Source organism: Solanum pennellii, chromosome 1, assembly GCF_001406875.1.
Source record: "Solanum pennellii chromosome 1, SPENNV200".
NCBI lineage: Eukaryota > Viridiplantae > Streptophyta > Magnoliopsida > Solanales > Solanaceae > Solanum > Solanum pennellii.
In genome coordinates, this window is record NC_028637.1 from 98,951,564 (window position 1) to 98,963,731 (window position 12,168).

The 12,168-nt window shown below is 32.9% G+C and overlaps 4 protein-coding genes across 4 annotated transcripts; 3 read left to right on the forward strand and 1 right to left on the reverse strand.

Moving 5' to 3' along the window:
- The first annotated feature begins 608 nt into the window (after window positions 1-608).
- LOC107027739 (cysteine synthase-like) lies at window positions 609-2,807 on the forward strand. Its single transcript, XM_015228819.2, has 11 exons — window positions 609-666; window positions 824-882; window positions 981-1,090; window positions 1,180-1,237; window positions 1,374-1,637; window positions 1,707-1,844; window positions 1,926-1,977; window positions 2,074-2,153; window positions 2,231-2,290; window positions 2,409-2,489; window positions 2,585-2,807. The coding sequence occupies exons 2-11, from the start codon at window positions 841-843 to the stop codon at window positions 2,669-2,671; spliced, it is 972 nt and encodes a 323-aa protein (XP_015084305.1). The 5' UTR covers window positions 609-666; window positions 824-840; the 3' UTR covers window positions 2,672-2,807.
- Window positions 2,808-4,238: 1,431 nt separating this feature from the next.
- LOC107028344 (cysteine synthase-like) lies at window positions 4,239-6,287 on the forward strand. The gene is made up of 10 exons (XM_015229377.2): window positions 4,239-4,277; window positions 4,372-4,481; window positions 4,583-4,640; window positions 4,796-5,059; window positions 5,136-5,273; window positions 5,354-5,405; window positions 5,509-5,588; window positions 5,683-5,742; window positions 5,947-6,027; window positions 6,127-6,287. The coding sequence occupies exons 1-10, from the start codon at window positions 4,239-4,241 to the stop codon at window positions 6,214-6,216; spliced, it is 972 nt and encodes a 323-aa protein (XP_015084863.1). The 3' UTR covers window positions 6,217-6,287.
- Window positions 6,288-7,892: 1,605 nt separating this feature from the next.
- LOC107028355 (cysteine synthase-like) lies at window positions 7,893-10,340 on the forward strand. The gene is made up of 10 exons (XM_015229386.2): window positions 7,893-8,036; window positions 8,134-8,243; window positions 8,331-8,388; window positions 8,813-9,076; window positions 9,143-9,280; window positions 9,367-9,418; window positions 9,560-9,639; window positions 9,743-9,802; window positions 9,906-9,986; window positions 10,092-10,340. The coding sequence occupies exons 1-10, from the start codon at window positions 7,998-8,000 to the stop codon at window positions 10,179-10,181; spliced, it is 972 nt and encodes a 323-aa protein (XP_015084872.1). The 5' UTR covers window positions 7,893-7,997; the 3' UTR covers window positions 10,182-10,340.
- Window positions 10,341-10,562: 222 nt separating this feature from the next.
- On the reverse strand, window positions 10,563-11,658 carry LOC107025403 (late embryogenesis abundant protein 47-like). The gene is made up of 2 exons (XM_015226194.2): window positions 11,290-11,658; window positions 10,563-11,203 (listed from the first exon to the last, which is right to left on the reverse strand). Exons 1-2 carry the CDS (start codon window positions 11,641-11,643, stop codon window positions 10,994-10,996), a joined length of 564 nt encoding a protein of 187 aa, XP_015081680.1. The 5' UTR covers window positions 11,644-11,658; the 3' UTR covers window positions 10,563-10,993.
- Between the last annotated feature and the right edge of the window lie 510 nt (window positions 11,659-12,168).

Sequence of the window (12,168 nt, forward strand, 5' to 3'; positions counted from 1 at the left end):
AAAAAAAGCGTTTACAATTTTCACTTCGAATCATTCAGAAAATTAAAAAGCAAATTCAATTTATATTCATATCCTGACAAACTCTAATTTTTAGATATAATTTTCTATTTGAAAATAAAATAATAATAAATTATTTTTTTCCAAAAAAAAAAAAAGATCATAGTTATTATGTCCAAAGCTAGTGCCTGACTTGCTTCACCATGGAGCCAGCACTGCTTCTCACTTTAAGACATTTTTAAGTGGAATAAATTTTGGTTGGTTGTATTCGAGAATTAGGTCAATTTATTTTTGTTAACTTATAAATTTTTGGTGTTTTTTATTGTTGTATTATTTATTATTTTTTCCGTCCCTTTTTACTGATTAAATTTTAATTTGACAAACCTATTAAGAAAATAGTTATTGGTATAGTGAGTTTAATATTTTAACCTTATGAATTAATGGGGTCTCAAATATATTTATCATTGTATTTTATTTTTCAAAGACATTAACCCACAACTGAGAGTGTAATAAAAAAAAAATTATCCTTACTATTTGTCATAAAATAACATACAAAATATTTGATAAGTAAATAAGGACGAGTATTACCAGCCACATCTCTATATATATTATGCTTCCGCAACAATCAGCTTTATTAGTGGTAGACTGATAGTTGACTGCTCCTTGAAAGTAATTTATGTTTTAATATTACAGGCTGATTGTTGTGGAAATAACAGCTCCTTTTGTTAATATTATAGGCTGATTATATTTTAATTGTGTTGTAAGTTACATATGTTCTATCTTCTTTCTACAATTAAATATATTTAGCTTTTTTTTCTTGTTACAGTAAGTGAGCAAGGAAATATGGAAGAGAAGAGTCATGAAATTGCGAAAGATGTCACGGAAGTAGTTCCCTTTCTGAAATAAATTTTTTTGGTATTTTTTACATCTTCCTTGTTTAGAATCATATCATCATCGCATTTTTTGTTGTCTTCACGATGTAGCTTATTGGAAGCACCCCTATGGTATATCTCAACAAAATCGCGGAAGGTTGTGCTGCCAAAATTGCAGCCAAAATGGAGACAATGCAACCATGCTCAAGTATTAAAGATAGGTGTTTATCTTTCACTCCCCTCATCCTGTTTCTTCGCTCAATTTGCAAAATCTCGAATTATATTCTAACTTGCAATTCTTAATATGTAGGGTCGCATGGAATATGATCAAAGATGCAGAAGACAGGGGCATTATTAGACCTGGAAAGGTTAGTGAAAATTTGTATGAGAATTAATAGCAAGAGGAAAAAGGAACATATTTCTCTTGATAGTGATGTGAATTTGTACTGAACTGAAGTTATTTTTCTTGGTTTTCAAATGATGAAATAATAATGGTGGCGTAAGACTGTCCTTCTAGAGACATCCAGTGGAAATACCGGCATTGGTCTTGCGTCTATTGCAGCAGCTCGTGGGTATAAACTCGTGATAGTGATGTCAGGATCATCTAGTATTGAGAGAAGGATTGTTCTTAAAGCTTTGGGGGCTGAGTTATACATCACGGATCGTGACAAAGGCATACATGAGGTGCTTAAGAAGGCCCAAGAGATAAAAGACACAACACCCAACTGTTATTTTCTTGGTCAGGACAAGAACCCTGCCAATCCAAAGGTAATAACTCATGATTCATTTGTTATAGTTAAAAAAACATATAGTATTTATAAAGTATACATTTTGTAGATCCATTATGAAGCAACTGGACCTGAAATATGGAATTGTACGGGAGGGAAAGTTGACATTTTCATTGCTGGGATTGGGACTGGAGGCACAGTAACAGGAATTGGAAAGTTCCTCAAGGAGAAGAATCCAGAAATAAAGGTGAGGTTATTTATCATTAGCGGTATTGTTCTTTCATTTTTGACTTGATTTGTGATTCTCTTTTCTTGTCTAAAAAATCAGGTATATGGTTTAGAACCAACTGAAAATGCATTTCTAAATGGAGGACAACTAGGTCAGTCAACTAACATGCCATTGCATTAGTTCGAGTTTCTCAAGCTCAACTCTGTTTTCATCGCTATTCTTTGATCATTGTATGTTACCATTACAGGGCCACATAAAATCCAAGGAATTGGTCCTGGTTTTATCCCACCTGTTCTCGATCTCAGCATCCTGGATGGAGTTCTTCAAGTAAGGCTGTATACCGTATAAGTAGTTGTCAGATTATCTGTTGAGTGTGTATAAGTTCTGTTTTTATTAATGTTCAGGTATCTAGCGATGAAGCTATTGAAATGGCAAAGCTTCTTGCATTGAAAGAAGGTCTGCTGGTAAGTTCACCGGACAATAATGATCACTTTTGAGTCCATGAATTGTCAGTCCTCAGCTTCACTTTGTGATATTGTCCGTTCTGATATCATTACGATTATTCTCCTGGAATATTTTCAGGTAGGAATATCATCAGGGGCTGCAGCTGCTGCAGCAGTACAAGTAGCAAAAAAGCCCGAAAACGCTGGGAAACTTATTGTGGTAAGTTAAATCTACTTCATGAGTAACCTGATAACACCCTTTCTTTCTGTGTCTCCTTAAAAAATTTGAACAATGGTTTAAAATTATGTATGCAGATAATTATGGCTAGTTCTGGAGAGCGTTATCTTTCCACCGTGCTGTTTGATTCCATTAGAGAAGAGGTGGAAAACATGAAATTTTGAGTAACTTTGGAGTTACATGTTGTAACAGGAGCTAAAATAGTGAAGACCTCCCAAGTTTAATCTCCTAATTAAATGAACTCTATTTATGACAATATATCCATTATTGAATTAATTCAAAATCTCAACATTTTCATCATTTCATAGCTATAATTTATCGCATAGTATACGTGAAAACCTAAATATTTGTATACATGATCAAAAAATTAAAAAGGTTGCAATTTGTATTACTTTAAATTTTATGAATGAGAAACAATTCTTAATTTTTTAAAGAAAATATATAAATTTATAAGAAAAAACTCTTCTACAAATGGAGGAAAAACTTTCTACTAAATTATGCTTTAAAATTTACAGGTGAGAAAAATATGATAACTTTATCAAATTGTTAACGTGTAAGTGACATAAATTAATATGAAACAAAAATATGACATGACCACGAAAGGCCGGGCAGCGGGTAAAGTTTTATCTCCCTAAATCAGAGATCTTGATCCTTTTGAATGGGTCCCTACTTTGTCTGAATCCAAATATAGTTAGGCTCCAATATAAGTGTTGTATATCGAATGGAAAACCAAAATAAAAGGAAAAATGTGATATTCATGCTTCAATTGTTTAACGCGAAGCATATAATGGCAAAATAGTATGCCTTTTATTTCAATTTATTTGTGTGATTTTGATTTAATATAAAAAATAAAAAGAATTGCAATTTGCATTACTTTAATTTTTATGAATGTAATTCTTAAATTATTGAAGAAAATAAATAATTTATATTAAAAAAATTACTCTTCTATAACTGAATTAAGAGAGGTTTATTAAATGATGCTTTAAAAACTAATGGTGAAAAAACATGACTATTTTATCAAATTGTTAACGTTTCAACAATATGATTTGATTATGATATAAATTAATAATATGTAGCAAAAATATGGCATGTGTGCTGAACAAAGCACCACAACGCTTCAATTGTCTAACGTTAAGCATCAAAAGGGTAAAATATTACTCACATTGTTTCAATTTGTTTGTCTGATTTTGACTTGACACAAATTTTAATAAAATAAAAAATATTTTTGAACTTTGATATCTTGAATTAATCAAAAGATATTTTAATTTCATGATCTTAAACGTGTTAATAAAAAAAATATTTTCTTTTTTTATAAGGACTTTTAATTCTTTGTTAGTGAACTCCATACATTTATGATCATCTCAAAGAGACCATCCTTTCCTATTTAAGTAAAAACAGTTACTAGATGATGTCTGTTCATTTTTGGCAGTTCACAACCCCTTGAGTAATTGTTGCGGAATGGTGGTCTTCAGCTTATATGGACTTGGGCAATCGTCCCTAAGGAACTAGCTTTTGGAATTGAAATAGGCCAGTGCCGTAATTTTACATTCCAAAAGAGTGTCAAAGATTGAGCAAGTTTATTCTTGTATGGTTGCTATATATAATGCATTTGGCTCATCGTATATACATTGTGGTTTCACTTCCATGAGAATGTTATATAGGTTATATCTTCTTCATATTATTAACTACGCGTAGCTCTTGTTTCTCATTGCAGTAAGTCAGCAACACAATATGGAAGAGAAGAGGAAGATCGCGAAAGATGTTATGGAAGTAGTTTCCTTTCTGAGATGTTTCTTGGTACTATTTTCATCTTCCTTTTTCAGCATCATTATCATCTCATTTTGTTGTACTCTGAACAATGCAGGTTATTGGAAGCACCCCTATGGTATATCTCAACAAAATCGCGGAAGGTTGTGCTGCCCAAATTGCAGCCAAAATGGAGACAATGCAACCATGCTCAAGTATTAAAGATAGGTGTTTATCTTTCAGTCCTCTCATTCACTTTCTTCGCTCAATTTGCAAAAACTTTTGAACTATTCACATCTTATTTCTAACTTCTAATTCTTAATATGTAGGGTCGCATGGAGTATGATCAAAGATGCAGAAGACAGGGGCCTGATTACTCCTGGAAAGGTTAGTTAAGTTTGTTTTAGAATAAATATCAGGAGGAAAAAGGAACACATTATGTGACTCGGAGTACTAAGTCGTCTATGATCATTTATCTGAAAGGGGCTTTAACTGAAACTATTTTTTTGGTATTCAAAATGTTGAAATAATGGTGGCTGAAGACGGTCCTCATTGAGATATCTAGTGGAAATACTGGCATTGGTCTTGCCTCTATTGCAGCAGCTCGTGGCTATAAACTTGTGATAGTGATGGGAGCAAAATATAGTATTGAAAGAAGGATTGTCCTTAAAGCTTTGGGGGCTGAATTATTCATCACGGATCCTGCCAAAGGTACAGATGGTGTGCTTCAGAAGGCCCAAGAGATAATAGATACAACACCCAACTCTTATTTTCTTCATCAGAGCGAAAACCCTGCCAATCCAAAGGTGTCTATACAAATAACTCATGATTCATTTGTTATAGTTAAAAACATATAGTATTTATAAAGTATACATTTTGTAGATCCACTATGAAGCAACTGGACCTGAAATATGGAATTGTACGGGAGGTAAAGTTGACATTTTCATTGCTGGGATTGGGACTGGAGGCACAGTAACAGGAATCGGAAAGTTCCTCAAGGAGAAGAATCCAGAAACAAAGGTACGGTTATTTATCATTAGCGGTATTGTTCTTTCATTTTTGACTTGATTTGTGATTTTCTTTTCTTGTCGGAAAATCAGGTATATGGTTTAGAACCAACTGAAAATGCATTTCTAAATGGAGGACAACTAGGTCAGACAACTAACATGCCCTTGCATTAATTAGTTCCATACAAAGAGTTTCTCAAGCCACTTTCTGTGAATTACTCTTTATCGTTTATATGTTACCGTTACAGGGCCACATAAAATCCAAGGAATTGGTCCTGGTTTAATCTCACCTGTTTTCGATCTCAGCATCCTGGATGAAGTTCTTCAAGTTAGGCTGTATACCATATATGTAGTTGTCAGATTATAAACATTTAAATTTCTGTTCAGTTATGATATCAGCTTCTGCTTTCATTAATGTTCAGGTATCTAGCGATGAAGCTATTGAAATGGCAAAGCTTCTTGCGTTAAAAGAAGGTCTGCTGGTAAGTTCACCGGTCAATAAAGATCAGTTAGCACTCTTTTTAAATGTCCCTAAAGTGACAGTGGATCTAATGGCAATTAACTAAAGCCGATAAAAACTTTAACACTCTTTGTTAATGTACGATATTGCAGCTAAAAGTTGTTTTTATAGTAGTGTGTGTTCCATTTGTGATGTGCATTCTGATATCATCACGACATATATTCAGGAAGGAATATCATCAGGGGCTGCAGCTGCTGCTGCAGTAAAAGTAGCAAAAAGGCCAGAAAATGCTGGTAAACTTATTGTGGTAAGTTAGATACTTAGATCTATTCAGTAAGCTGATAACACTCTTTCATTCTGTGTCTCCGTAAAACATTTGAACAATGGCCTAAAATTATGTATGCAGATTATTATGGCTAGTTCTGGAGAGCGTTATCTTTCCACCGTGCTGTTTGATTCCATTAGAGAAGAGGTCGAAAACATGAAATTTGAGTAACTTCATGCTTCTTTGGATTGAGAGATAGGGTATTCAAGGAAGTCCTATGTTGCAAGTTAACTTGAGCTAAAATAGTAAAAACAACTGAATTGTAAGCTCCTAAATTGGTTAATAAATACAAATATTCTTTACCATTTGAATAATATTCTTTGTGCTATATAGTAGTACTGTTAGTTTGGTTGAGCCTTGCAGCAACAACACCACCAGCAATAGCAGTCTTATTAGTCACAAAATCCATTGCAAAATTCATAATATTAGCTCATCCCAGTACATTTAAAATATTTAAGTCTAATGTAAAATAAAAATAAAATATTATTGTGTAAAAATAAAAAATAAAATTCTTATTCTTAAAGTAACATAATTCTTATTCTTCTTTCTTACATAATGAATTCTTTTATTTTAATTTAGGTTTTATACACGAAATATTTTGTGTTTTCATTTGTAATAGTAAAAAGATCTTTATTTTATTTTACGTTTTATAAACGATTATTTTATGTTTTCATGTGAAATATTTTTTTAATTTATTTGGATTGATCATTTTAATTATTTTAATATTAAATATTTTCTTTGATTTGATTTTTAATAAATAATAATAATAATAATTAGAAAAAAAACTTTGATTTTATTCAATGAGGATCCTTAAATGACCCTGGGAAGTTTTCTACGTACATACTTCCTTCTACATTTTTTCATGCTCTTCTATATTGCAATTTTCTCTACTAGTTCTCTTTTTTTTCTTATTTGGTGTCTGATATCTGTATTACAATTCGATTTTTTTCAGATTTGCTAGTTATTATCTATTAGTGATAAGAAAATTAAACGCATAGATAATTTATCACTATATGTTATTTATTAAAAATTAAATTAAAAAATCATGAAACATTGAGATAATTAATTTTCCCTTTTAACATCATGATTTAAATAAAAGTACAAAAGAGAGTTATATGTATAAAAATAAATAACAATTTTTTTTTATTTTATTATTTTAAGAATAAAAATTTTATCCTTTATTTTTACACAATAAATTCTTTATTTTATTTTATGTTAGACTTGGTATTAAGAATTTGAATAAATAAAAATTGTCTTTACAAATAAGAAAATAAATTAATTAGTACAATAAGCATTAACAAATTATTTTACTACCATCATCGATAAGGACTTACAATTAAAAAGGGAGAGGAAATCGCTCTGATTACTAGCGACTACTTGCCAAAAAGAAAAAACAAAGAAGACCGTTATTGAAAAATAAATAAATCCATGAGATTCAGACGGCCGTGTGCTGTAGCGATTGGTTTGTTTGGTTGGTTGGTTAATTCCTATGTGCATTTTAGTTAAAATAAGGGTTTTTTATTTTATTTTGATTCGTATTAATTTATTTGTCTAATTTTAACTTGATACAAAATTTAAAAAAATAAAAGAGTTTTTAAAATTTTGAGATCATAAGTTAAAAACATATCAAAAAAGATTATTTCAATTTTATGACATTCCTTTTTTTTAAAGTAACTCCATGATTTAATCAGCAATAACCCACTTATGATCATCTCAAAATGACTATCCTTTAAAATTTAAGTACAAGCAATTACCAAATGATGTCTGTTCATTTTTGGCAATCGACAGCTCCTAAAGTAATTTTAGTAGACTGATAGTACTTGGGCAATCGCCCCATCGAGATTTAGCTTTTGGGTTGAGTTAGGCCTAGTGTCATATCTTAAACATTTCTCAGAGAGTGTCGAAGATCGAGCAAGTTTTTTTCTTGTTTCTCGTTATTGGAGCAAGTCATTATGGAAGAAAGGAGGGAGATTGCAAAAGATGTCACGGAAGTAGGTTCCTTTCTGAGATCTTTCTTTGGTACTCTTTGCATTCATCTTTTATTTTAAGCATAAATATTCGTCTCATTTTGTTGTCTTCACAATGTAGCTTATTGGAAGCACTCCTATGGTATATCTCAACAAAATCGCGGAAGGTTGTGCTGCCAAAATTGCAGCTAAATTGGAGATGATGCAACCATGCTCAAGTATCAAAGATAGGTGTTTATCTCACTCCCCTCGTCCTGTTTCTTCGCTCAATTTGTAAAATCTCGAATTATATTCTAACTTGCAATTCTTAATATGTAGGGTTGCATTGAGTATGATCAAAGATGCAGAAAACAGGGGCCTGATTACTCCTGGAAAGGTTAGTGAAGTTTGTGTGAGGATAAATATCAGGAGGAAAAAGGAACATATTGAAGAGATATATTACTATGTGATTCCAAGTATTTCGTCATTGTTAGAGTGGTCAAAGTCTTACATTGATTGAGGAATAGACAGGTGGTTTGCTTATATGAATTTGAGTGATCTTCCCCTCATGAGCTAGCTTTAGGGAGGTTGAGTGAGGCCCAAATACTATATCTTTATAATCACAAACTTTGGTGCGTTCTTAAAATGGGGCTAAATAGACTTTCCATGTGTATGCTCATTTCTCTGGATAGTAATGTGAATTCTCACTTGATAGAGGTGGAAATTTGACATGTATTTCCCTGTGGTCTGTAATCATTTGTCTCGAATGCTTAACTGAATTATTTTCTTGGTTTCAAATGTTGAAATAATGGTGGCTGAAGACGGTCCTCATTGAGATATCCAGTGGAAATACCGGCATTGGTCTTGCCTCTATGGCAGCAGCTCGTGGCTATAAACTTGTCATAATGATGGGAGCCGAATTTAGTATTGAGAGAAAGATAGTTCTTAAAGCTTTGGGGGCTGAGGTCTACATCACAGATCCTGACAAAGGTATAGAAGGAGCAATTCAGAAGGCCCAAGAGATATTAGATAGGACGCCAAACAGTCATTTTCTTCGTCAAGACAAGAACCCTGTCAATCCAAAGGTGACTTTGCAAATAACTCATTCATTTGTTATATAAAAATCACACTTATAAAGTATCCATGTGTAGATCCATTATGAAGCAACTGGACCTGAAATATGGAATTGTACAGAAGGAAAAGTTGACATTTTTATTGCTGGGATTGGGACTGGAGGCACAGTGACAGGAACTGGAAAGTTTCTCAAGGAAAAGAATCCAGAAATAAAGGTTAGGTTATTTGTGAGTGATAAGTGGTATTGTTCATATTTCTTTTTGTCTTGATTTCTTATTCCTTTATCTTGTGGAAAAATCAGGTATATGGTATAGAACCAGCCGAAAATGCATTGCTAAATGGAGGGAAACTAGGTCAGTCAAGTTTTTCCTCCCTTCGAGCTGTCCTATCAATAGAGTTTTTCCAGATTATCTCGCATACTGTGTTTCGTCACTACTTTCTGTGAATTAATTTTATCATAGACTGATATGTGTAATTAAATGTTACCGTTAAAGGGCCACATAAAATCCAAGGAATTGGTTCTGGTTTAATCCCACCTGTTCTCGATCTCAGCATCCTGGATGAAGTTCTTCAAGTAAGGCTGTATTACTTGTCAGATTATAAACATTTAAGTTTTTGTTCAGTGTGTATAAGTCTTTCCTGGTATGCTATCAGCTTCTGTTTTTATCTATGTTCAGGTATCTAGTGATGATGCTATTGAAATGACAAAACTTCTTGCATTGAAAGAAGGCCTGCTGGTAAGATCACCTTTGAGTCCACAGATTGTCTGTCTACCGCTTCATTTGTGATGTGTGTTCTTATTATGTCGTCATGGCTATACTTCCTTTGGAATATATTCAGGTGGGTATATCATCAGGGGCTGCAGCTGCAGCTGCAGTAAAAGTGGCAAAAAGACCAGAAAATGCAGGGAAACTTATTGTGGTAAGTTAGAATATCTATTCAGTAAGTTGATAACACTCTCTCTTATGCCTCCTTAAAACATTTGAACACTACAACTAAAATTCTCTGTTATAATTCTCTATGCAGATTATATTCGCTAGTTCTGGAGAGCGTTATCTTTCCACCGTGCTGTTTGATTCCATTAGAGAAGAGGTGGAAAACATGACTTTTGAGTAACTTTATGCTTCTTTGGATTGAGAGATAGGGTATTTATGGAAGTGCTAGCTATGTTGTAAAATAGTAAAAACAACTGAATTGTAAGCTCCTAAATTGGTTAACGAATAGAAATATACTTACCATTTGAATGATATGAAGAAAAGTTATTTTCCAATGGCATATTTATGGAGAAAGACTTCCATCAGCAAACAGGCAGCCATTTACTTTTCTTTACTGATACTTCATGAGTTTTAATTGTCAAACCAGCTACTGTACTATTCTTATTTTTTTTTTTTCTCGCTTGCCCATATAATTGGACTCTTAAGAAACTGGAGGTATGTAGAGAGGAAATGAGAGAGACTAATGAGAACTTTCACCATTTTGCAAGTCATTCCGAAGATATACTGCAAATGCTTGGAACTAGATTGAAGCAAATTCAAGAAATTACTCATGTACAATGTAAAGCATACATTTTTGTCATCTTAATGGAACAGCATCTCTAACTTCTTGAATATGCACAAGAGTCAGTAATGAAAAGGTACATATTCTTGCAATACTCTTGAACCCTTGCATAAAGCTGGGAAGTGAAAAGAAACTCACTACACAGGTTCTGAGTATTATTCACTACAGATACCTACTCCAATTAAGCTAAGCCTCAATAGTTAAGGCTGGTAACAATCCCTCGCGCAAAAGATAGTATGGGGAAGGACAAAAAATTGTGTTAATGTCTTCAAAAGATAAAAAGAAAAACAAGAAAAGAAAGATTTAAAGACGCGGAACTGAGAGACAGGACAGGTTTGAAGGATTAGATATAACAGTAGTTTACTCTCATCCTAGTTTAGTTTTTGTTTGAGAATGTTATCGTCATTCTTTGTGCTTGAAGTACTGTTAGTTTGGTTGAGCCTTGCAGCAGCAGCAATAGAAGCAGCAACGCCACCAGGACGGGTGCACAAGTTTGGATCATTCCTCAGTTCTGCACCAATCACTCCCTCTGCATCTTTACGTGTCACTGGCTTATCTGACGGTAGCTTTGAACTTGCTTCCTGCCAAACACCAATGTGATGTCTCAGTTATACATTCGTATTGTATGATTGTACACCTGACAGTTATAAGGTTGTTGTTATCTTACCGCGAGTATTTCAGCCAGTTTAGTTTTTTCCTCCTCTTTGGTAAGTCTAGCATTTCGAGTAGCTGCTGATTGAGCAGCAGCAGCAACTCCACCAGGGATGATGTTGGTACGTCCAGTGGCTCTCACTTCTGCTGCCTGTATGGCTGCCGCGTCACTGTAATCAACCGGCCTGCTTCCAGCTGTGACAACAGTGGCTTCAAGGGCTTCACCAATGGTAATGTTTGCTCTTCCTGACACTGATTCTGAGCTTACTTGTTTTCTGTCTTTTCCATGTACCTTCAAGTACACAATAGTAAGAAAAATCTTTATAAGAATTGTAACGCAAATAAATTTATTAGATGAATACGGAATCATTAGATACCAATCTCAATGTATATAGATTTGTTAGGTGAATACAGATCAAATGGATCACAATTACGATTTAAATTAATAGATACAATTTAGATAATTGATTCGGGACCAATGTATGCCTACGTATTAAAAAGATACTAATGCAAGCAAATGTATGTTAATTTATCAAAAGAATATGGATCAATCGAATTTATTAATTTCGCATAAAATATCACCTAAAGAGCACGAAGAAGAATTCCTTTCAATATACATTTGACTAGCTAGCAACCTGAAAAGTTATAGCTATTTACAAATTTGTTTTTCGTTTAATCTCTGTTTCACTAGATATCTAAAAATATCAAAAGATATTTATAGAACCATTTTATAATTGTTCAATTCAAATAAGTATTATGTTTACTCATTTTCTCTAATACACAAATGTTTAAGCACACGTTTTACAAAATGACAAACATATGAGAAATTATATATATATATATATATATATATATATATATATATATGTATGTATGTATGTATATGTATATGTAT